Genomic DNA, 25,564 nt, shown 5'->3' on the forward strand with positions numbered 1-25,564 from the left:
CGTCTCCAATACCCACCCTCTCCCATCTCTCCTCATCCCTGTCCTCTCCCATTACTGCTCCCTCTCCCATCTCTTCTCATCCCTGTCCTCTCCCATCTCTTCTCTTCTCATCCCTGTCCTCTCGCATTACTGCCCCTCTCCCATCCCCGCCCTCTCCCATCTCTCCTCATCCCTGTCCTCTCCCATTACTGCCCCCTCTCCCATCCCCGCCCTCTCCCATCTCTCCTCATCCCTGTCCTCTCCCATTACTGCTCCCTCTCCCATCTCTTCTCATCCCTGTCCTCTCCCATCTCTTCTCTTCTCATCCCTGTCCTCTCGCATTACTGCCCCTCTCCCATCCCCGCCCTCTCCCATCTCTCCTCATCCCTGTCCTCTCCCATTACTGCCCCCTCTCCCATCCCCGCCCTCTCCCATCTCTCCTCATCCCTGTCCTCTCCCATTACTGCTCCCTCTCCCATCTCTTCTCATCCCTATCCTCTCCCATTACTGCCCCCTTTCCCATTACTGCCCACTCCCATCTCTCCTCATCCCTGTCCTCTCCCATCTCTTCTCTTCTCATCCCTGTCCTCTCGCATTACTGCTCCCTCTCCCATCTCTTCTCATCCCTGTCCTCTCCCATCTCTTCTCTTCTCATCCCTGTCCTCTCGCATTACTGCCCCCTCTACCATCCCCGCCCTCTCCCATTTCTTCTCATCCCTGTCCTCTCCCATTACTGCCCCCTCTCCCATTACTGCCCTCTCCCATCTCTTCTCATCCCTGTCCTCTCCCATTACTGCCCTCTCCCATCTCTTCTCATCCCTGTCCTCTCCCATTACTGCCCGCTCCCATCTCTTCTCATCCCTGTCCTCTCCCATTACTGCCCTCTCCCATCTCTTCTCACCCCTGTCCTCTCCCATTAAATACGGAGGAGGATGCTGAGTCTCTTCAGAACGACTTAGGCCCTCATTCCGAGTTGTTCGCTCGCTAGCTGCTTTTAGCAGCTTTGCACACGCTAGGACGCCGCCCTCTGGGAGTGAATCTTAGTTTAGCAGAATTGCGAACGAAAGATTAGCAGAATTGCGAATAGAAATTTCTTTGCAGTTTCCGAGTATCTCGAGACTTACTCCTACAATGCGATCAGTTCAGTCAGTTTCGTTCCTGGTTTGACGTCACAAACACACCCAGCGTTCGCTTAGACACTCCCCCGTTTCTTCAGACACGTTTTTTCCAGAAATGCCAGCGTTTTTTCACACACACCCATAAAACGGTCAGTTTCCGCCCAGAAACACCCACTTCCTGTCAATCACCCTATGATCACCAGAACGATGAAATTTCTTCGTTATGCCGTGAGTAAAATAACAAACTTTTGTGTTAATTTACTTGGCGCAGGCGTGCTGTGAACATTGCGCATGCGCAGTTTGCGACTTATCGCACCGATGCGAAGAAAAAGAACGAGCGAACAACTCGGAATGAGGGCCTTAGTTAAATTAGAAGCGTGGGCAGCCAAATGGGGAATGCGCTTCAACACAGACAAGTGTAAGGTAATGCACTGTGGTAACAAGAACAAAAATTACACCTACCTACTAAATGGGGTAAAATTAGGGGATTCTGTACTGGAAAAGGACTTAGGTGCCCTCATAGATAGCAAGCTAAGCAGTAGTACCCGAAGTAGGACTGCAGCAAAGAAGGCTAATAAGATATTAGCATGCATAAAACGGGGTATTGATGCTAGGGACGAGAGTATTATACTCCCGTTATATAAATCACTAGTGAGGCCACACCTTGAATACTGTGTACAATTCTGGGCACCGTACTACAAAAAGGATATCCTGGAGCTAGAAAAGGTTCAAAGGCGGGCGACCAAACTAATTAAGGGTATGGAGACGCTGGAATACGAGGAAAGGCTTGCAAGACTAGGCATGTTTACACTGGAAAAGAGGAGATTAAGAGGGGACCTGATCAACATTTACAAATATATAAGGGGACAATAAACAGATCTTGCGCAGGACCTGTTTTTGGTTAGATCAACACAGAGAACTCGTGGACACTCGCTCAGGCTAGAGGAGAGGAGATTCCGCACAATACAGCGTAAAGGCTTTTTCACGGTAAGGACGATACGTGTTTGGAATTCCCTGCCTGAGGGAGTTGTAATGGCGGAATCTGTCAACACCTTTAAGAATGGGTTAGATAAATTCCTAATGGATAAGGATATCCAGGGTTACGGGGCATAGTCACGCACTATGGTTATTATAAAAAAGAGGGATAAAACGTAACGGCTGACATCAGCATCAGTCAAAATTTTATACAAAATAATCGTGCATAGGAGACCACAAATAGGTTGAACACGATGGACAATTGTCTTTTTTCAACCTTAGATACTATGTTACTATGTTACTATGTATTACTGCACCCTCGTCCCATCCCCGCCCTCTTCAATCTCTTCTCATCCCTGTCCTCTCCCATCTCTCCTAATCCCTGTCCTCTCCCATTACTGCCCCTCTCCCGTCCTCACCCTCTACCATCTCTCCTCATCCCTATCCTCTCCCATTACTGGCCCCTCTCCCATACCCACGCTCTCCCATCTCTTCTCATCCCTGTCCTCTCCCATCTCTCCTCATCCCTGTCCTCTCCCATTACTGCCCCCTCTCCCGTCCTCACCCTCTACCATCTCTCCTCATCCCTATCCTCTCCCATTACTGGCCCCTCTCCCATACCCACGCTCTCCCATATCTTCTCATCCCTGTCCTCTTCCATCTCTCCTCATCCCTGTCCTCTCCCATGACTGCTCCCTCTCCCACCCCCTCCCATCTCTTCTCATCCCTGTTCTCTCCCATTACTGCTCCCTCTCCCACCCCCGCCCTCTCCCATCTCTTATCATCCCTGTCCTCTCACATTACTGCTCCCTCTCCCACCCCCTCCCATCTCTTCTCATCCCTGTCCTCTCCCATTACTGCCCCCTCTCCAATTTCTTCTCATCCCAGCCCTCTCCCCCATCCCAGCCCTCTCCCATCTCTTCTAATCCCTGTCCTCTCCCATGACTGCTCCCTCTCCCATACCCACGCTCTCCCATCTCTTCTCATCCCTGTTCTCTCACATTACTGCTCCCTCTCCCACCCCCGCCCTCTCCCATCTCTTATCATCCCTGTCCTCTCACATTACTGCTCCCTCTCCTATCTCTTCTAATCCCTGTCCTCTCCCATCTCTTCTCATCCCTGTCCTCTTCCATCTTTCCTCATCCCCGTCCTTTCCCATTACTGCTCCCTCTCCCATTACTGCCCCCTCTCCCATCTCTCCTCATCCCCGTCCTCTCCCATTACTGCTCCCTCTCCCATTACTGCCCCCTCTCCCATCTCGCCTCATCCCTGTCCTCTCCCATTACTGCCCCCTCTCCCGTCCTCACCCTCTCCCATCTCTCCTCATCCCTATCCTCTCCCATTACTGGCACCTCTCCCATACCCACGCTCTCCCATCTCTTCTCATCCCTGTCCTCTCCCATCTCTTCTCATCCCTGTCCTCTACCATTACTGCCCCCTCTCCCATCCCACACTCTCCCAACTCTTCTCATCCCTGTCCTTTCCCATCTCTTCTCATCCCCGCCCTCTTCCATCTCTTCTCATCCCCGCCCTCTTCCATCTCTTCTCATCCCCGCCCTCTCCCATCTCTTCTCATCCCCGCCCTCTCCCATCTCTTCTCATCCCCGCCCTCTCCCATCTCTTCTCATCCCCGCCCTCTCCCATCTCTTCTCATCCCCGCCCTCTCCCATCTCTTCTCATCCCCGCCCTCTCCCATCTCTTCTCATCCCCGCCCTCTTCCATCTCTTCTCATCCCCGCCCTCTTCCATATCTTCTCATCCCCGCCCTCTTCCATATCTTCTCATCCCCGCCCTCTCCCATCTCTTCTCATCCCTGTCCTCTCCCATTATTCCCCCCTCTCATATCCCCGCCCTGTCCCATCTCTTCTCATCCCTGTCCTCTCCCATTACTGCCCCCTCTCTCATCCCACACTCTCCCAACTCTTCTCATCCCTGTCCTCTCCCATTACTGCCCCCTCTCCCATCTCTTCTCATCCCTGTCCTCTCCCATTACTGCCCCCTCTCTCATCCCACACTCTCCCAACTCTCCTCATCCCTGTCCTTTCCCATCTCTTCTCTGTCCTTTCCCATCTCTTCTCATCCCTGTCCTCTCCCATAACTGCCCCCTCTCCCATACCCACGCTCTCCCATCTCTTCTCATCACTGTCCTCTCTCATTACTGCCCCCTTTCCCATCCCCGCCCTCTCCCATCTCTCCTCATCCCTATCCTCTCCCATTACTGCCCCCTCTCCCATCCCCGCCCTCTCCCATCTCTTCTCATCCCTGTCTTCTCCCATCTCTTCTCATCCCTGTCCTCTCCCATTATTCCCCCCTCTATTATCCCCGCCCTGTCCCATCTCTTCTCATCCCTGTCCTCTCCCATTACTGCCCCCTCTCCCATCCCACACTCTCCCAACTCTTCTCATCCCTGTCCTCTTCCATCTCTTCTCATCCCTGTCCTCTTCCATCTCTTCTCATCCCTGTCCTCTTCCATCTCTTCTCATCCCTGTCCTCTTCCATCTCTTCTCATCCCTGTCCTCTTCCATCTCTTCTCATCCCTGTCCTCTTCCATCTCTTCTCATCCCTGTCCTCTTCCATCTCTTCTCATCCCTGTCCTCTCCCATCTCTTCTCATCCCTGTCCTCTCCCATCTGTTCTCATCCCTGTCCTCTTCCATCTCTTCTCATCCCTGTCCTCTTCCATCTCTTCTCATCCCTGTCCTCTCGCATTACTGCTCCCTCTCCCATCTCTTCTCATCCCTGTCCTCTCCCATCTCTTCTCTTCTCATCCCTGTCCTCTCGCATTACTGCCCCCTCTACCATCCCCGCCCTCTCCCATTTCTTCTCATCCCTGTCCTCTCCCATTACTGCCCCCTCTCCCATTACTGCCCTCTCCCATCTCTTCTCATCCCTGTCCTCTCCCATTACTGCCCTCTCCCATTACTGCCCTCTCCCATTTCTTCTCATCCCTGTCCTCTCCCATTACTGCCCCCTCTCCCATTACTGCCCTCTCCCATCTCTTCTCATCCCTGTCCTCTCCCATTACTGCCCCCTCTCCCATTACTGCCCTCTCCCATCTCTTCTCATCCCTGTCCTCTCCCATTACTGCCCTCTCCCATCTCTTCTCATCCCTGTCCTCTCCCATTACTGCCCTCTCCCATCTCTTCTCATCCCTGTCCTCTCCCATTACTGCCCTCTCCCATCTCTTCTCACCCCTGTCCACTCCCATTAAATACGGAGGAGGATGCTGAGTCTCTTCAGAACGACTTAGGCCCTCATTCCGAGTTGTTCGCTCGCTAGCTGCTTTTAGCAGCTTTGCACACGCTAGGACGCCACCCTCTGGGAGTGAATCTTAGTTTAGCAGAATTGCGAACGAAAGATTAGCAGAATTGCGAATAGAAATTTCTTTGCAGTTTCCGAGTATCTCGAGACTTACTCCTACAATGCGATCAGTTCAGTCAGTTTCGTTCCTGGTTTGACGTCACAAACACACCCAGCGTTCGCTTAGACACTCCCCCGTTTCTTCAGACACGTTTTTTCCAGAAATGCCAGCGTTTTTTCACACACACCCATAAAACGGTCAGTTTCCGCCCAGAAACACCCACTTCCTGTCAATCACCCTACGATCACCAGAACAATGAAATTTCTTCGTTATGCCATGAGTAAAATAACAAACTTTTGTGTTAATTTACTTGGCGCAGGCGTGCTGTGAACATTGCGCATGCGCAGTTTGCGACTTATCGCACCGATGCGAAGAAAAAGAACGAGCGAACAACTCGGAATGAGGGCCTTAGTTAAATTAGAAGCGTGGGCAGCCAAATGGGGAATGCGCTTCAACACAGACAAGTGTAAGGTAATGCACTGTGGTAACAAGAACAAAAATTACACCTACCTACTAAATGGGGTAAAATTAGGGGATTCTGTACTGGAAAAGGACTTAGGTGTCCTCATAGATAGCAAGCTAAGCAGTAGTACCCAAAGTAGGACTGCAGCAAAGAAGGCTAATAAGATATTAGCATGCATAAAACGGGGTATTGATGCTAGGGACGAGAGTATTATACTCCCGTTATATAAATCACTAGTGAGGCCACACCTTGAATACTGTGTACAATTCTGGGCACCGTACTACAAAAAGGATATCCTGGAGCTAGAAAAGGTTCAAAGGCGGGCGACCAAACTAATTAAGGGTATGGAGACGCTGGAATACGAGGAAAGGCTTGCAAGACTAGGCATGTTTACACTGGAAAAGAGGAGATTAAGAGGGGACCTGATCAACATTTACAAATATATAAGGGGACAATAAACAGATCTTGCGCAGGACCTGTTTTTGGTTAGATCAACACAGAGAACTCGTGGACACTCGCTCAGGTTAGAGGAGAGGAGATTCCGCACAATACGGCGTAAAGGCTTTTTCACGGTAAGGACGATACGTGTTTGGAATTCCCTGCCTGAGGGAGTTGTAATGGCAGACTCAGTCAACACCTTTAAGAATGGGTTAGATAAATTCCTAATGGATAAGGATATCCAGGGTTACGGGGCATAGTCACGCACTATGGTTATTATACAAAAGAGGGATAAAACGTAACGGCTGACATCGGCATCAGTCAAAATTTTATACAAAATAATCGTGCATAGGAGACCACAAATAGGTTGAACACGATGGACAATTGTCTTTTTTCAACCTTAGATACTATGTTACTATGTATTACTGCACCCTCGTCCCATCCCCGCCCTCTTCAATCTCTTCTCATCCCTGTCCTCTCCCATCTCTCCTAATCCCTGTCCTCTCCCATTACTGCCCCTCTCCCGTCCTCACCCTCTACCATCTCTCCTCATCCCTATCCTCTCCCATTACTGGCCCCTCTCCCATACCCACGCTCTCCCATCTCTTCTCATCCCTGTCCTCTCCCATCTCTCCTCATCCCTGTCCTCTCCCATTACTGCCCCCTCTCCCGTCCTCACCCTCTACCATCTCTCCTCATCCCTATCCTCTCCCATTACTGGCCCCTCTCCCATACCCACGCTCTCCCATATCTTCTCATCCCTGTCCTCTTCCATCTCTCCTCATCCCTGTCCTCTCCCATGACTGCTCCCTCTCCCACCCCCGCCCTCTCCCATCTCTTCTCATCCCTGTTCTCTCCCATTACTGCTCCCTCTCCCACCCCCGCCCTCTCCCATCTCTTATCATCCCTGTCCTCTCACATTACTGCTCCCTCTCCCACCCCCGCCCACTCCCATCTCTTCTCATCCCTGTCCTCTTCCATCTCTTCTCATCCCTGTCCTCTCCCATTACTGCCCCCTCTCCAATTTCTTCTCATCCCAGCCCTCTCCCCCATCCCAGCCCTCTCCCATCTCTTCTAATCCCTGTCCTCTCCCATGACTGCTCCCTCTCCCATACCCACGCTCTCCCATCTCTTCTCATCCCTGTTCTCTCACATTACTGCTCCCTCTCCCACCCCCGCCCTCTCCCATCTCTTATCATCCCTGTCCTCTCACATTACTGCTCCCTCTCCTATCTCTTCTAATCCCTGTCCTCTCCCATCTCTTCTCATCCCTGTCCTCTTCCATCTTTCCTCATCCCTGTCCTTTCCCATTACTGCTCCCTCTCCCATTACTGCCCCCTCTCCCATCTCTCCTCATCCCCGTCCTCTCCCATTACTGCTCCCTCTCCCATTACTGCCCCCTCTCCCATCTCGCCTCATCCCTGTCCTCTCCCATTACTGCCCCCTCTCCCGTCCTCACCCTCTCCCATCTCTCCTCATCCCTATCCTCTCCCATTACTGGCACCTCTCCCATACCCACGCTCTCCCATCTCTTCTCATCCCTGTCCTCTCCCATCTCTTCTCATCCCTGTCCTCTCCCATTACTGCCCCCTCTCCCATCCCCGCCCATCTCTTCTCATCCCTGTCCTCTCCCATCTCTCCTCATCCCTATCCTCTCCCATTACTGTTCCCCCTACCAACTCTTCTCATCCCTGTCCTCTCCTGTTACTGCTCCCTCTCCCAAACCCACACTCTCCCATCTCTTCTCATCCCTGTCCTCTCCCATTACTGCCCCCTTTCCCATCCCCGCCCTCTCCCATCTCTTCTCATCCCTGTCTTCTCCCATCTCTTCTCATCCCTGTCCTCTCCCATTATTCCCCCCTCTCTTATCCCCGCCCTGTCCCATCTCTTCTCATCCCTGTCCTCTCCCATTACTGCCCCCTCTCCCATCCCCGCCCTCTCCCATCTCTTCTCATCCCTGTCTTCTCCCATCTCTTCTCATCCCTGTCCTCTCCCATTATTCCCCCCTCTCTTATCCCCGCCCTGTCCCATCTCTTCTCATCCCTGTCCTCTCCCATTACTGCTCCCTCTCCTGTCCTCACCCTCTCCCATCTCTCCTCATCCCTATCCTCTCCCATTACTGGCCCCTCTCCCATACCCACCCTCTCCCATCTCTCCTCATCCCTATCCTCTCCCATTACTTCTCATCCCCGTCCTCTCCCATCTCTTCTCATCCCTGTCCTCCCCATTACTGCTCCCTCTCCCACCCCCGCCCTCTCCCATCTCTTCTCGTCCCTGTCCTCTCCCATCTCTTCTCATCCCTGTCCTCTCCCATTACTGCCCCCTCTCCCATCTCTTCTCATCCCTGTCCTTTCCCATCTCTTCTCGTCCCTGTCCTTTCCCATCTCTTCTCGTCCCTGTCCTTTCCCATCTCTTCTCGTCCCTGTCCTTTCCCATCTCTTCTCGTCCCTGTCCTTACCCATCTCTTCTCGTCTCTGTCCTCTCCCATCTCTTCTCATCCCCGTCCTTTCCCATCTCTTTTCGTCCCTGTCCTTTCCCATCTCTTCTCGTCTCTGTCCTTTCCCATCTCTTCTCATCCCCGTCCTTTCCCATCTCTTTTCGTCCCTGTCCTTTCCCATCTCTTCTCGTCTCTGTCCTCTCCCATCTCTTCTCGTCTCTGTCCTCTCCCATCTCTTCTCGTCTCTGTCCTTTCCCATCTCTTCTCGTCTGTCCTCTCCCATCTCTTCTCATCCCCGTCCTTTCACATTACTGCTCCCTCTCCCATTACTGCCCCCTCTCCCATCTCTTCTCATCCCTGTCCTCTCCCATTTTTTCTCATCCCTGTCCTCTCCCATTTTTTCTCATCCCTGTCATCTCCCATTACTGCCCCCTTTCCCATCCCCGCCCTCTCCCATCTCTTCTCATCCCTATCCTCTCCCTTCTCTCCTCATCCCTGTCCTCTCTCATTACTGCCCCCTCTCCCATCCTCACCCTCTCCCATCTCTCCTCATCCCTATCCTCTCCCATTACTGCTCCCTCTCCCAACTCTTCTCATCCCTGTCCTCTCCTGTTACTGCTCCCTATCCCACACCCGCCCTCTCCCATCTCTTCTCATCCCTGTCCTCTCCCATAACTGCCCCCTCTCCCATACCCACGCTCTCCCATCTCTTCTCATCCCGGTCCTCTCCCATTACTGCCCCCTTTCCCATCCCCGCCCTCTCCCATCTCTCCTCATCCCTATCCTCTCCCATTACTGCCCCCTCTCCCATCCCCGCCCTCTCCCATCTCTTCTCATCCCTGTCTTCTCCCATCTCTTCTCATCCCTGTCCTCTCCCATTATTCCCCCCTCTCTTATCCCCGCCCTGTCCCATCTCTTCTCATCCCTGTCCTCTCCCATTACTGCCCCCTCTCCCATCCCACACTCTCCCAACTCTTCTCATCCCTGTCCTTTCCCATCTCTTCTCGTCTCTGTCCTCTCCCATCTCTTCTCGTCTCTGTCCTCTCCCATCTCTTCTCATCCCCGCCCTCTTCCATCTCTTCTCATCCCTGTCCTCTCCCATTACTGCCCCCTCTCCCATCCCCGCCCTCTCCCATCTCTTCTCATCCCTGTCCTCTCCCATCTCTTCTCATCCCTGTCCTCTCCCATTACTGCCCCCTCTCCCATCCCCGCCCTCTCCCATTTTTTCTCATCCCTGTCCTCTCCCATCTCTTCTCATCCCTGTCCTCCCCCATTACTGCACCCTCTCCCATTTCTTCTCTTCCCAGCCCTCTCCGCCATCCCAGCCCTCTCCCATCTCTTCTAATCCCTGTCCTCTCCCATGACTACTCCCTCTCCCATCCCTGAACTCTCCCATCTCTTCTCATCCCTGTCCTCTCGCATTACTGCCCCCTCTCCCACCCCCGCCCTCTCCTATCTCTTCTCATCCCTGTCCTCTCACATTACAGCCCCCTCTCCCATCTCTCCTCATCCCTGTCCTCTCCCATCTCTTCTCATCCCTGTCCTCTCCCATTACTGCCCCCTCTCCCATACCCACGCTCTCCCATCTCTTCTCATCCGTGTCCTCTCCCATTACTGCCCCCTCTCCCATACCCGCCCTCTCCCATCGCTGTCCTCTCCCATCTCTTCTCATCCCTGTCCTCTCCCATCTCTTCTCATCCCTGTCCTCTCCCATCTCTTCTCATCCCTGTCCTCTTCCATCTCTTCTCATCCCTGTCCTCTCCCATCTCTTCTCATCCCTGTCCTCTCCCATCTCTTCTCATCCCTGTCCTCTCCCATCTCTTCTCATCCCTGTCCTCTCCCATCTCTTCTCATCCCTGTCCTCTCCCATCTCTTCTCATCCCTGTCCTCTCCCATCTCTTCTCATCCCTGTCCTCTCCCATCTCTTCTCATCCCTGTCCTCTCCCATCTCTTCTCATCCCTGTCCTCTTCCATCTCTTCTCATCCCTGTCCTCTTCCATCTCTTCTCATCCCTGTCCTCTTCCATCTCTTCTCATCCCTGTCCTCTTCCATCTCTTCTCATCCCTGTCCTCTTCCATCTCTTCTCATCCCTGTCCTCTTCCATCTCTTCTCATCCCTGTCCTCTCCCATCTCTTCTCATCCCTGTCCTCTCCCATCTCTTCTCATCCCTGTCCTCTCCCATCTCTTCTCATCCCTGTCCTCTCCCATCTCTTCTCATCCCTGTCCTCTCCCATCTCTTCTCATCCCTGTCCTCTTCCATCTCTTCTCATCCCTGTCCTCTCCCATTTTTTCTCATCCCTGTCCTCTCCCATTACTGCAAACTCTCCTATCCCCGCCCTCTCCCATCTCTTCTCATCCCTGTTCTCTCCCAATACTGCCCCCTCTCCCATTTCTTCTCATCCCAGCCCTCTTCCCCATCCCAGCCCTCTCCCAACTCTTCTCATCCCTGTCCTCTCACATTACTGCTCCCTCTCCCATTACTGCTCCCCTCCCATCCTCACCCTCTCCCATCTCTTCTCATCCCTGTCCTCTCCCATCTCTTCTCATCCCTGTCCTCTCCCATTACTGCCCCCTCTCCCATCCCCGCCCTCTCCCATCTCTTCTCATCCCTGTCCTCTCCCATCTCTTCTCATCCCTGTCCTCTCCCATTACTGCCCTCTCTCCCATCCCCGCCCTCTCCCATTTTTTCTCATCCCTGTCCTCTCCCATCTCTTCTCATCCCTGTCCTCCCCCATTACTGCACCCTCTCCCATTTCTTCTCATCCCAGCCCTCTCCGCCATCCCAGCCCTCTCCCATCTCTTCTAATCCCTGTCCTCTCCCATGACTGCTCCCTCTCCCATCCCTGAACTCTCCCATCTCTTCTCATCCCTGTCCTCTCGCATTACTGCCCCCTCTCCCATCTCTTCTCATCCCTGTCCTCTCCCATCTCTTCTCATCCCTGTCCTCTCCCATTACTGCCCCCTCTCCCATACCCACGCTCTCCCATCTCTTCTCATCCGTGTCCTCTCCCATCTCTTCTCATCCCTGTCCTCTTCCATCTCTTCTCATCCCTGTCCTCTCCCATCTCTTCTCATCCCTGTCCTCTCCCATCTCTTCTCATCCCTGTCCTCTCCCATCTCTTCTCATCCCTGTCCTCTCCCATCTCTTCTCATCCCTGTCCTCTCCCATCTCTTCTCATCCCTGTCCTCTTCCATCTCTTCTCATCCCTGTCCTCTTCCATCTCTTCTCATCCCTGTCCTCTCCCATCTCTTCTCATCCCTGTCCTCTCCCATCTCTTCTCATCCCTGTCCTCTCCCATCTCTTCTCATCCCTGTCCTCTCCCATCTCTTCTCATCCCTGTCCTCTCCCATTACTGCCCCCTCTCCCATACCCACGCTCTCCCATCTCTTCTCATCCGTGTCCTCTTCCATCTCTTCTCATCCCTGTCCTCTTCCATCTCTTCTCATCCCTGTCCTCTCCCATCTCTTCTCATCCCTGTCCTCTCCCATCTCTTCTCATCCCTGTCCTCTCCCATCTCTTCTCATCCCTGTCCTCTCCCATTACTGCCCCCTCTCCCATACCCACGCTCTCCCATCTCTTCTCATCCGTGTCCTCTCCCATCTCTTCTCATCCCTGTCCTCTTCCATCTCTTCTCATCCCTGTCCTCACATTACAGCCCCCTCTCCCATCTCTTCTCATCCCTGTCCTCTCCCATCTCTTCTCATCCCTGTCCTCTCCCATTACTGCCCCCTCTCCCATACCCACGCTCTCCCATCTCTTCTCATCCGTGTCCTCTCCCATCTCTTCTCATCCCTGTCCTCTTCCATCTCTTCTCATCCCTGTCCTCTCACATTACAGCCCCCTCTCCCATCTCTCCTCATCCCTGTCCTCTCCCATCTCTTCTCATCCCTGTCCTCTCCCATCTCTTCTCATCCCTGTCCTCTCCCATTACTGCCCCCTCTCCCATACCCACGCTCTCCCTTCTCTTCTCATCCGTGTCCTCTCCCATCTCTTCTCATCCCTGTCCTCTTCCATCTCTTCTCATCCCTGTCCTCTCCCATCTCTTCTCATCCCTGTCCTCTCCCATCTCTTCTCATCCCTGTCCTCTCCCATCTCTTCTCATCCCTGTCCTCTCCCATCTCTTCTCATCCCTGTCCTCTCCCATCTCTTCTCATCCCTGTCCTCTCCCATCTCTTCTCATCCCTGTCCTCTCCCATCTCTTCTCATCCCTGTCCTCTTCCATCTCTTCTCATCCCTGTCCTCTTCCATCTCTTCTCATCCCTGTCCTCTTCCATCTCTTCTCATCCCTGTCCTCTTCCATCTCTTCTCATCCCTGTCCTCTTCCATCTCTTCTCATCCCTGTCCTCTCCCATCTCTTCTCATCCCTGTCCTCTCCCATTACTGCAAACTCTCCTATCCCCGCCCTCTCCCATCTCTTCTCATCCCTGTTCTCTCCCAATACTGCCCCCTCTCCCATTTCTTCTCATCCCAGCCCTCTTCCCCATCCCAGCCCTCTCCCATCTCTTCTCATCCCTGTCCTCTCACATTACTGCTCCCTCTCCCATTACTGCTCCCCTCCCATCCTCACCCTCTCCCATCTCTTCTCATCCCTGTCCTCTCCCATCTCTTCTCATCCCTGTCCTCTCCCATTACTGCCCCCTCTCCCATCCCACACTCTCCCAACTCTTCTCATCCCTGTCCTCTCCCATTACTGCCCCCTCTCCCATCCCCGCCCTCTCCCATCTCTTCTCATCCCTGTCCTCTCCCATCTCTTCTCATCCCTGTCCTCTCCCATTATTCCCCCCTCTTATCCCTGTCCTCTCCCATCTCTTCTCATCCCCGCCCTCTCCCATCTCTTCTCATCCCTGTCCTCTCCCATTACTGCCCCCTCTCCCATCCCACACTCTCCCAACTCTTCTCATCCCTGTCCTTTCCCATCTCTTCTCATCCCCGCCCTCTTCCATCTCTCATCCCTGTCCTCTCCCATTACTGCCCCCTCTCCCATCCCACACTCTCCCAACTCTTCTCATCCCCGCCCTCTTCCATCTCTTCTCATCCCCGCCCTCTCCCATCTCTTCTCATCCCCGCCCTCTCCCATCTCTTCTCATCCCCGCCCTCTCCCAATCTCTTCTCATCCCCGCCCTCTTCCATATCTTCTCATCCCCGCCCTCTTCCATATCTTCTCATCCCCGCCCTCTCCCATCTCTTCTCATCCCTGTCCTCTCCCATTATTCCCCCCTCTCTTATCCCCGCCCTGTCCCATCTCTTCTCATCCCTGTCCTCTCCCATTACTGCCCCCTCTCTCATCCCACACTCTCCCAACTCTTCTCATCCCTGTCCTCTCCCATTACTGCCCCCTCTCCCATCTCTTCTCATCCCTGTCCTCTCCCATTACTGCCCCCTCTCTCATCCCACACTCTCCCGACTCTTCTCATCCCTGTCCTTTCCCATCTCTTCTCTGTCCTTTCCCATCTCTTCTCATCCCCGTCCTCTCCCATCTCTTCTCATCCCTGTCCTCTTCCTTTGCTGCCCCCTGCCATCCCCTCTCATCCCCATTCTCTCCAATCTCTGACCTCTCTCATGTCCCCAGACTCAACCATTCCCACCTTCTCCCAACCCTGCCTCTCCCATATCTGCCACCTGTAATCCCCTCTCATTCCGGGATGAGATATTGTATGAGAGTAACATGATGGGGCAAGATACTGCGAGAGAGTAACATGAAGGGGTGAGATACTGGGAGAGAGTAACATGATGGGGTAAGGTACTGGGAGAGAGTAACATGATGGGGTGAGATACTGCAAGAGAGTAACATGAAGGGGTGAGATACGGCAAGAGAGTAACATGAAGGGGTGAGATACTGGGAGAGAGTAACATGATGGGGTGAGATACTGCGAGAGAGTAACATGAAGGGGTGAGATGCTGGGAGAGGGTAACATGAAGGGGTGAGATGCTGGGAGAGGGTAACATGATGGGGTGAGATACTGGGAGAGGGTAACATGATGGGGTGAGATACTGGGAGAGGGTAACATGATGGGGTGAGATACTGGGAGAGAGTAACATGAAGGGGTGAGATACTGCAAGAGAGTAACATGAAGGGGTGAGATACGGCAAGAGAGTAACATGAAGGGGTGAGATACTGGGAGAGAGTAACATGATGGGGTGAGATACTGCGAGAGAGTAACATGAAGGGGTGAGATGCTGGGAGAGGGTAACATGAAGGGGTGAGATACTGGGAGAGAGTAACATGATGGGGTGAGATACTGCGAGAGAGTAACATGAAGGGGTGAGATACTGGGAGAGAGTAACATGATGGGGCGAGATACTGGGAGAGAGTAACATCAAGGGGTGAGATACTGGGAGAGAGTAACATGAAGGGGTGAGATACTGGGAGAGAGTAACATGAAGGGGTGAGATACTGCGAGAGTGTAACATGATGGGGTGAGATGCTGGGAGAGAGTAACATGAAGGGGTGAGATACTGGGAGAGAGTAACATGAAGGGGTGAGATACTGCGAGAGTGTAACATGATGGGGGAGAGATACTGGGAGAGAGTAACATGATGGGGGAGATACTGCGAGAGAGTAACATGTTGGGGGAGATACTGCGAGAGAGTAACATGATGGGGGAGATACTGCGAGAGAGTAACATGATGGGGGGAGATACTGGGAGAGAGTAACATGAAGGGGTGAGATACTGGGAGAGAGTAACATGAAGGGGTGAGATACTGCGAGAGAGTAACATGATGGGGGGAGATACTGGGAGAGAGTAACATGAAAGGGGAGAGATACTGGGAGAGAGTAACATGATGGGGGGAGATACTGCGAGAGAGTAACATGATGGGGGAGATACTGCGAGAGAGTAACATGATGGGGGGAGATACTGCGAGAGAGTAACATGATGGGGGGAGATACTGCGAGAGAGTAACATGAAGGGGGAAGATACTGGGAGAGAGTAACATGAAAGGGGAGAGATACTGGGAGAGAGTAACATGAAAGGGGAGAGATACTGGGAGAGAGTAACATGATGTGGTGAGATGCTGGGAGAGGGTAATATGATAAGGGGAGATGCTGGGAGAGAGTAACATGATGTGGGGAGATGCTGGGAGAGGGTAACATGAAGGGGTGAGATACTGGGAGAGGGTAACATGATGGGGTGAGATACTGGGAGAGAGTAACATGATGTGGTGAGATACTGTGAGAGAGTAACATGATGTGGTGAGATACTGGGAGAGGGTAATATGATGGGGGGAGATGCTGGGAGAGGGTAACATGATGGGGGGAGATACTGGGAGAGAGTAACATGAAGGGGTGAGATACTGGGAGAGAGTAACATGAAGGGGTGAGATACTGGGAGAGAGTAACATGAAGGGGTGAGATACTGCGATAGAGTAACATGATGGGGGAGATACTGCGAGAGAGTAACATGAAGGGGGGAGATACTGCGAGAGAGTAACATGAAGGGGTGAGATACTGGGAGAGAGTAACATGAAGGGGTGAGATACTGCGAGAGAGTAACATGTTGGGGGAGATACTGCGAGAGAGTAACATGATGGGGGAGATACTGCGAGAGAGTAACATGATGGGGGGAGATACTGCGAGAGAGTAACATGAAGGGGTGAGATACTGGGAGAGAGTAACATGAAGGGGTGAGATACTGCGAGAGAGTAACATGATGGGGGAGATACTGCGAGAGAGTAACATGATGGGGGGAGATACTGGGAGAGAGTAACATGAAGGGGTGAGATACTGGGAGAGAGTAACATGAAGGGGTGAGATACTGCGAGAGAGTAACATGATGGGGGGAGATACTGGGAGAGAGTAACATGAAGGGGGGAGATACTGGGAGAGAGTAACATGAAGGGGGGAGATACTGGGAGAGAGTAACATGATAGGGGAGAGATACTGGGAGAGAGTAACATGATGTGGTGAGATGCTGGGAGAGGGTAATATGATAAGGGGAGATGTTGGGAGTGAGTAACATGATGTGGGGAGATGCTGGGAGAGGGTAACATGATGGGGGGAGATGCTGGGAGAGGGTAATATGATGGGGGGAGATACTGGGAGGGGGTAATATGATGTGGGGAGATACTGGGAGAGAGTACCATGAAGGGGTGAGATACTGGGAGAGAGTAACATGAAGGGGTGAGATACTGGGAGAGAGTAACATGATGGGGTGAGATGCTGGGAGAGGGTAACATGATGGGGGGAGATGCTGGGAGAGGGTAACATGATGGGTGAGATACTGGGAGAGGGTAACATGATGGGGTGAGATGCTGGGAGAGAGTAACGATGGGGTGAGATGCTGGGAGAGGGTAACATGAAGGGGTGAGATACTGGGAGAGGGTAACATGATGGGGGGAGATGCTGGGAGAGGGTAATATGAAGGGGTGAGATACTGGGAGAGGGTAACATGATGGGGGGAGATGCTGGGAGAGAGTAACATGAAGGGGTGAGATGCTGGGAGAGAGTAACATGAAGGGGTGAGATGCTGGGAGAGGGTAATATGATGGGGTGAGATACTGGGAGAGGGTAACATGATGGGGGGAGATGCTGGGAGAGAGTAACATGAAGGGGTGAGATGCTGGGAGAGAGTAACATGAAGGGGAGAGATACTGGGAGAGAGTAACATGATGGGGGGAGATGCTGGGAGAGAGTAACATGAAGGGGTGAGATGCTGGGAGAGAGTAACATGATGGGGTGAGATGCTGGGAGAGGGTAATATGATGGGGGGAGATACTGGGAGGGGGTAATATGATGGGGGGAGATATTGTGAGTACAAGTGTCACATTGCATTGTGCTATGTGTCGCAGTGTCAGAGTTCCTGGTCACCGTGCAGAGGACAGAAGCTGCAGAACGTTGCTCCCTGCGAGGTCCTTACATATTGAGAGCTGAAGCTGATTGTCTTATACTGAAAGAACCAAACACAAAGGATCCTCTGTACTCCTGGCCATATAAACTTCTAAGAAGATATGGAAGAGACAAGGTGAGCAAATATATGTACTAACACTAGGGTACAATGAATGGGTGTGTGTGGTATCGGTGTATAGGATGGTGGGGATGGAGTGGGAAGGTGGTGGGATATGTATAAACACTAGTGTACAATGAATGAGTGTGTGTGATATCGGTGTAGTGGATGGTGGGGATGGAGTGGGAAGGTGGTGGGATCTGTATAAACACTAGGGTACAATGAATGAGTGTGTGTGGTATCGGTGTTGTGGATGGAGTGGGAAGGTGGTGGGATCTGTATAAACACTAGGGTACAATGAATGAGTGTGTGTGGTATCGGTGTAGTGGATGGTGGGGATGGAGTGGTAAGGTGGTGGGATCTGTATAAACACTAGTGTACAATGAATGAGTGTGTGTGGTATCGGTGTAGTGGATGGTGGGGATGGAGTGGGAAGGTGGTGGGATATGTATAAACACTAGTGTACAATGAATGTGTGTGTGTGTGGTATCGATGTATAGGATGGTGGGGATGGAGTGGGCAGGTGGTGGGATCTGTATAAACACTAGTGTACAATTAATGAGTGTGTGTGGTATCTGTATAGGATGGGGGGATGGAGTGAGAAGGTGGTGGGATCTGTATAAACACTAGTGTACAATGAATGAGTGTGTGTGGTATCGGTGTATAGGATGGTGGGGATGGAGTGGGAAGGTGGTGGGATCTGTATAAACACTAGTGTACAATGAATGAGTGTGTGTGGTATCTGTGTATAGGATGGGGGGATGGAGTGGGAAGGTGGTGGGATATGTATAAACACTAGTGTACAATGAATGAGTGTGTGTGGTATCGGTGTAGTGGATGGTGGTGATGGAGTGGGAAGGAGGTGGGATCTGTATAAACACTAGTGTACAATGAATGAGTGTGAGGTATCCGTGTACAGGATGGTGGGAATGGAGTGGGAAGGTGGTGGGATCTATATAAACACTAGTGTACAATGAATGAGTGTGTGTGGTATCGGTGTAGTGGATGGAGTGGGAAGGAGGTGGGATCTGTATAAACACTAGTGTACAATGAATGAGTGTGTGTGGTATCGGTGTATAGGATGGTGGGGATGGAGTGGGAAGGAAGTGGGATCTATATAAACACTAGTGTACAATGAATGAGTGTGTGTGGTATCGGTGTAGTGGATGGTGGGGATGGAGTGGGGAGGTGGTGGGGTCTGTATAAACACTAGTGTACAATGAATGAGTGTGTGGTATCGATGTATAGGATGGTGGGGATGGAGTGGGCAGGTGGTGGGATATGTATAAACACTAGTGTACAATGAATGAGTATTTGTGGTATCGGTGTAGTGGATGGTGGGGATGGAGTGGGAAGGTGGTGGGATATGTATAAACACTAGTGTACAATGAATGAGTATGTGTGGTATCTGTGTATAGGATGGGGGGATGGAGTGGGAAGGTGGTGGGATCTGTATAAACACTAGTGTACAATGAATGAGTGTGTGTGGTATCGGTGTAGTGGATGGTGGGGATGGAGTGGTAAGGTGGTGGGATCTGTATAAACACTAGGGTACAATGAATGAGTGTGTGTGGTATCGGTGTAGTGGATGGAGTGGGAAGGTGGTGGGATATGTATAAACACTAGTGTACAATGAATGTGTGTGTGTGTGGTATCGATGTATAGGATGGTGGGGATGGAGTGGGCAGGTGGTGGGATATGTATAAACACTAGTGTACAATGAATGAGTATGTGTGGTATCGGTGTAGTGGATGGAGTGGGAAGGTGGTGGGATATGTATAAACACTAGTGTACAATGAATGTGTGTGTGTGGTATCGATGTATAGGATGGTGGGGATGGAGTGGGCAGGTGGTGGGATATGTATAAACACTAGTGTACAATGAATGAGTATGTGTGGTATCGGTGTAGTGGATGGAGTGGGAAGGTGGTGGGATATGTATAAACACTAGTGTACAATGAATGAGTATGTGTGGTATCTGTGTATAGGATGGGGGGATGGAGTGAGAAGGTGGTGGGATCTGTATAAACACTAGTGTACAATGAATGAGTGTGTGTGGTATCGGTGTAGTGGATGGAGTGGGAAGGTGGTGGGATCTGTATAAACACTAGTGTACAATGAATGAGTGTGTGTGGTATCAGTGTATAGGATGGTGGGGATGTAGTGGTAAGGTGGTGCGATCTGTATAAACACTAGTGTACAATGAATGAGTGTGTGTGGTATCGGTGTATAGGATGGTGGGGATGGAGTGGGAAGGTGGTGGGATCTGTATAAACACTAGTGTACAATGAATGAGTGTGTGTGGTATCGGTGTATAGGATGGTGGGGATGGAGTGGGAAGGTGGTGGGATCTGTATAAACACTAGTGTACAATGAATGAGTGTGTGTGGTATCAGTGTATAGGATGGAGTGGTAAGGTGGTGGGATCTGTATAAACACTAGTGTACAATGAATGGGTGTGTGTGGTATCGGTGTAGTGGATGGTGAGGATGGAGTGGGAAGGTGGTGGGACCTGTAACAATACTAGTGTACAATGAATGAGTGTGTGGTATCGGTGTAGTGGATGGAGTGGGAAGGAGGTGGGATCTGTATAAACACTAGTGTACAATGAATGAGTGTGTGTGGTATCGGTGTATAGGATGGTGGGGATGGAGTGGGAAGGTGGTGGGATCTGTATAAACACTAGGGTACAATGAATGAGTGTGTGTGGTATCGGTGTATAGGATGGGGGGATGGAGTGGGAAGGTGTTGGGATATGTATAAACACTAGTGTACAATGAATGAGTGTGTGTGGTATCGGTGTATAGGATGGATTGGGAAGGAGGTGGGATCTGTATAAACACTAGTGTACAATGAATGAGAGTGTGTGGTATCGGTGTAGTGGATGGTGGGGATGGAGTGGGCAGGTGGTGGGATCTGTATAAACACTAGTGTACAATGAATGAGTGTGGGTGGTATCTGTGTATAGGATGGGGGGATGGAGTGGGAAGGTGGTGGGATCTGTATAAACACTAGTGTACAATGAATGAGTGTGTGTGGTATCGGTGTAGTGAATGGAGTGGGAAGGAGGTGGGATCTGTATAAACACTAGTGTACAATGAATGAGTGTGTGTGGTATCTGTGTACAGGATGGTGGGAATGGAGTGGGAAGGTGGTGGGATCTATATAAACACTAGTGTACAATGAATGAGTGTGTGTGGTATCGGTGTATAGGATGGTGGGGATGGAGTGGGAAGGTGGTGGGATCTGTATAAACACTAGGGTACAATGAATGAGTGTGTGTGGTATCAGTGTATAGGATGGTGGGAATGGAGTGGGAAGGTGGTGGGATCTATATAAACACTAGTGTACAATGAATGAATGTGTGTGGTATCGGTGTAGTGGATGGAGTGGGAAGGAGGTGGGATCTGTATAAACACTAGTGTACAATGAATGAGTGTGTGTGGTATCGGTGTATAGGATGGAGTGGGAAGGTGTTGGGATATGTATAAACACTAGTGTACAATGAATGAGAGTGTGTGGTATCGGTGTAGTGGATGGAGTGGGCAGGTGGTGGGATCTGTATAAACACTAGTGTACAATGAATGAGTGTGGGTGGTATCTGTGTATAGGATGGGGGGATGGAGTGGGAAGGTCGTGGGATCTGTATAAACACTAGTGTACAATGAATGAGTGTGTGTGGTATCGGTGTAGTGGATGGAGTGGGAAGGAGGTGGGATCTGTATAAACACTAGTGTACAATGAATGAGTGTGTGGTATCCGTGTACAGGATGGTGGGAATGGAGTGGGAAGGAGGTGGGATCTGTATAAACACTAGTGTACAATGAATGAGTGTGTGTGGTATCGGTGTAGTGGATGGAGTGGGAAGGAGGTGGGATCTGTATAAACACTAGTGTACAATGAATGAGTTTGTGGTATCCGTGTACAGGATGGTGGGAATGGAGTGGGAAGGTGGTGGGATCTATATAAACACTAGTGTACAATGAATGAGTGTGTGTGGTATCGGTGTATAGGATGGTGGGGATGGAGTGGGAAGGTGTTGGGATATGTATAAACACTAGTGTACAATGAATGTGTGTGTATGGTATTGGTGTAGTGGATGGTGGGGATGGAGTGGGAAGGTGTTGTGATATGTATAAACATTAGTGTACAATGAATGAGTGTGTGTGGTATCAGTGTATAGGATGGTGGGGATGGAGTGGGAAGGTGTTGGGATATGTATAAACACTAGTGTACAATGAATGAGTGTGTATGGTATTGGTGTAGTGGATGGTGGGGATGGAGTGGGAAGTTGGTGGGATCTGTATAAACACTAGTGTACAATGAATGAGTGTGTGGTATCCGTGTACAGGATGGTGGGAATGGAGTGGGAAGGTGGTGGGATCTGTATAAACACTAGTGTACAATGAATGAGTGTGTGTGGTATCGGTGTAGTGGATGGAGTGGGAAGGAGGTGGGATCTGTATAAACACTAGTGTACAATGAATGAGTGTGTGGTATCAGTGTATAGGATGGTGGGAATGGAGTGGGAAGGTGGTGGGATCTGTATAAACACTAGTGTACAATGAATGAGTGTGTGTGGTATCGGTGTAGTGGATGGAGTGGGAAGGAGGTGGGATCTGTATAAACACTAGTGTACAATGAATGAGTGTGTGGTATCAGTGTATAGGATGGTGGGAATGGAGTGGGAAGGTGGTGGGATCTATATAAACACTAGTGTACAATGAATGAGTGTGTATGGTATCGGTGTAGTGGATGGAGTGGGAAGGTAGAGGGATCTGTATATACACTGGTGTACAATGAATGTGTGTGGTTATAGGTGTGGGAGACCTGGTTAGCAGCACTGGAGTAATGCAGACATAGATCTGTTATCAGTACAATAGGGAGTGTCCGTGCTGTGTACAGGACAGGAGGTGGAGGCAGCTAGCGTGCAAGACTGAATTGGACTTTGCACCTGTAGCAGTAATTCCAGGTAGATTGTTTTCCTGCTCTCCCTCCTGTACATCCAACACGCTGACTATACACCCACACTAACATCCAACACGCTGGCTATACACCCACACTAACATCCAACACGCTGACTATACACCCACACTAGCTAACATCCAACACGCTGACTATACACCCACACTAGCTAACATCCAACACGCTGACTATACACCCACACTAGCTAACATCCAACACGCTGACTATACACCCACACTAGCTAACATCCAACACGCTGACTATACACCCACACTAGCTAACATCCAACACGCTGACTATACACCCACACTAGCTAACATCCAACACGCTGACTATACACCCACACTAGCTAACATCCAACACGCTGACTATACACCCACACTAACATCCAACACGCTGACTATACACCCACACTAACATCCAACACGCTGACTATACACCCACACTAACATCCAACACGCTGACTATACACCCACACTAACATCCAACACGCTGACTATACACCCACACTAGCTAACATCCAACACGCTGACTATACACCCACACTAGCTAACATCCAACACGCTGACTATACACCCACACTAGCTAACATCCAACACGCTGACTATACACCCACACTAGCTAACATCCAACACGCTGACTATACACCCACACTAGCTAACATCCAACACGCTGACTATACACCCACACTAGCTAACATCCAACACGCTGACTATACACCCACACTAGCTAACATCCAACACGCTGACTATACACCCACACTAGCTAACATCCAACACGCTGACTATACACCCACACTAGCTAACATCCAACACGCTGACTATACACCCACACTAACATCCAACACGCTGACTATACACCCACACTAACATCCAACACGCTGACTATACACCCACACTAACATCCAACACGCTGACTATACACCCACACTAACATCCAACACGCTGACTATACACCCACACTAACATCCAACACGCTGACTATACACCCACACTAGCATCCAACACGCTGACTATACACCCACACTAACATCCAACACGCTGACTATACACCCACACTAACATCCAACACGCTGACTATACACCCACACTAACATCCAACACGCTGACTATACACCCACACTAGCATCCAACACGCTGACTATACACCCACACTAGCATCCAACACGCTGACTATACACCCACACTAACATCCAACACGCTGACTATACACCCACACTAACATCCAACACGCTGACTATACACCCACACTAGCATCCAACACGCTGACTATACACCCACACTAACATCCAACACGCTGACTATACACCCACACTAACATCCAACACGCTGACTATACACCCACACTAACATCCAACACGCTGACTATACACCCTGTAACACTGTAGGGGTGCAAGGCGCCTTTTCCTGGGGAATATGGCAGCACGCAGCAGCTGAGGAACAACACAAGTCCAGTTTCTGGTACAACTGACCCCGGCCAGTTTTATTGAAACAGAAAATAAAACAAACCCCAAAATAAAAATACCTTGCCTGTCCGGCACTAACTAAACATAAGATATTCCTAACTGTCACTAAACAAAACACAGAGTTCTTCAGTACATACTGTATAGCTCACTTGCATCAGAAAGCGTGTCTCTCACACACAGATCCCTCAGCCTTCCCAGGCAGTCTGCCCATACTAATCAGGTTAGCAGCACTATAACACACTTACACAGCTGAAACCCTGATTAGCCCTCTGTGAGGCCAAAGACCCGAACTGGGCCCAATGTCTAGAACTCGCCTTATCTCTCTCTCAGAGCCTTTACCCAGCTTTTACAGCAAACTGAAAAGGTTCAGACAAAACAAAAAGCATTTTTCCTAGAAGTTAACATTTTCTAAAACATGTAAGACAAGAACCTGGGACAAATATACCTGCCCTCAAACACTATCCCAGTGTTCTTGTCACAACCCACACTGACATCCAACACGCTGACTATACACCCACACTAGCTAACATCCAACACGCTGACTATACACCCACACTAGCATCCAACACGCTGACTATACACCCACACTAACATCCAACACGCTGACTATACACCCACACTAACATCCAACACGCTGACTATACACCCACACTAACATCCAACACGCTGACTATACACCCACACTAACATCCAACACGCTGACTATACACCCACACTAACATCCAACACGCTGACTATACACCCACACTAACATCCAACACGCTGACTATACACCCACACTAACATCCAACACGCTGACTATACACCCACACTAACATCCAACACGCTGACTATACACCCACACTAACATCCAACACGCTGACTATACACCCACACTAGCTAACATCCAACACGCTGACTATACACCCACACTAGCATCCAACACGCTGACTATACACCCACACTAACATCCAACACGCTGACTATACACTCACACTAGCTAACATCCAACACGCTGACTATACACCCACACTAGCTAACATCCAACACGCTGACTATACACCCACACTAGCATCCAACACGCTGACTATACACCCACGCTAACATCCAACACGCTGACTATACACCCACACTAGCTAACATCCAACACGCTGTCTAAGCACCCACACTAGCATCCAACACGCTGACTATACACCCACACTAGCTACCATCCAACACACTGACTATACACCCACACTAGCATCCAACACACTGACTATACACCCACACTAGCATCCAACACACTGACTATACACCCACACTAGCTAACATCCAACACGCTGACTATACACCCACACTAGCTAACATCCAACACGCTGACTATACACCCACACTAGCATCCAACACGCTGACTATACACCCACGCTAACATCCAACACGCTGACTATACACCCACACTAGCTAAC

General features: G+C 50.8%; 1 protein-coding gene across 1 annotated transcript in view; it reads left to right on the forward strand.

Moving 5' to 3' along the window:
* The window catches only part of DOK1 (docking protein 1), a 103,778-nt gene that overhangs the window by 65,649 nt on the left and 12,565 nt on the right, over positions 1–25,564 (forward strand). The window contains exon 5 of the mRNA XM_063925855.1: positions 17,557–17,729. Within this exon, the coding sequence (XP_063781925.1) occupies positions 17,557–17,729 (173 nt within the window). The remainder of the gene's footprint in view (positions 1–17,556; positions 17,730–25,564) is intronic.

The sequence above is a fragment of the Pseudophryne corroboree genome, chromosome 1 (assembly GCF_028390025.1).
Source record: "Pseudophryne corroboree isolate aPseCor3 chromosome 1, aPseCor3.hap2, whole genome shotgun sequence".
Classification (NCBI taxonomy): Eukaryota; Metazoa; Chordata; class Amphibia; order Anura; family Myobatrachidae; genus Pseudophryne; species Pseudophryne corroboree.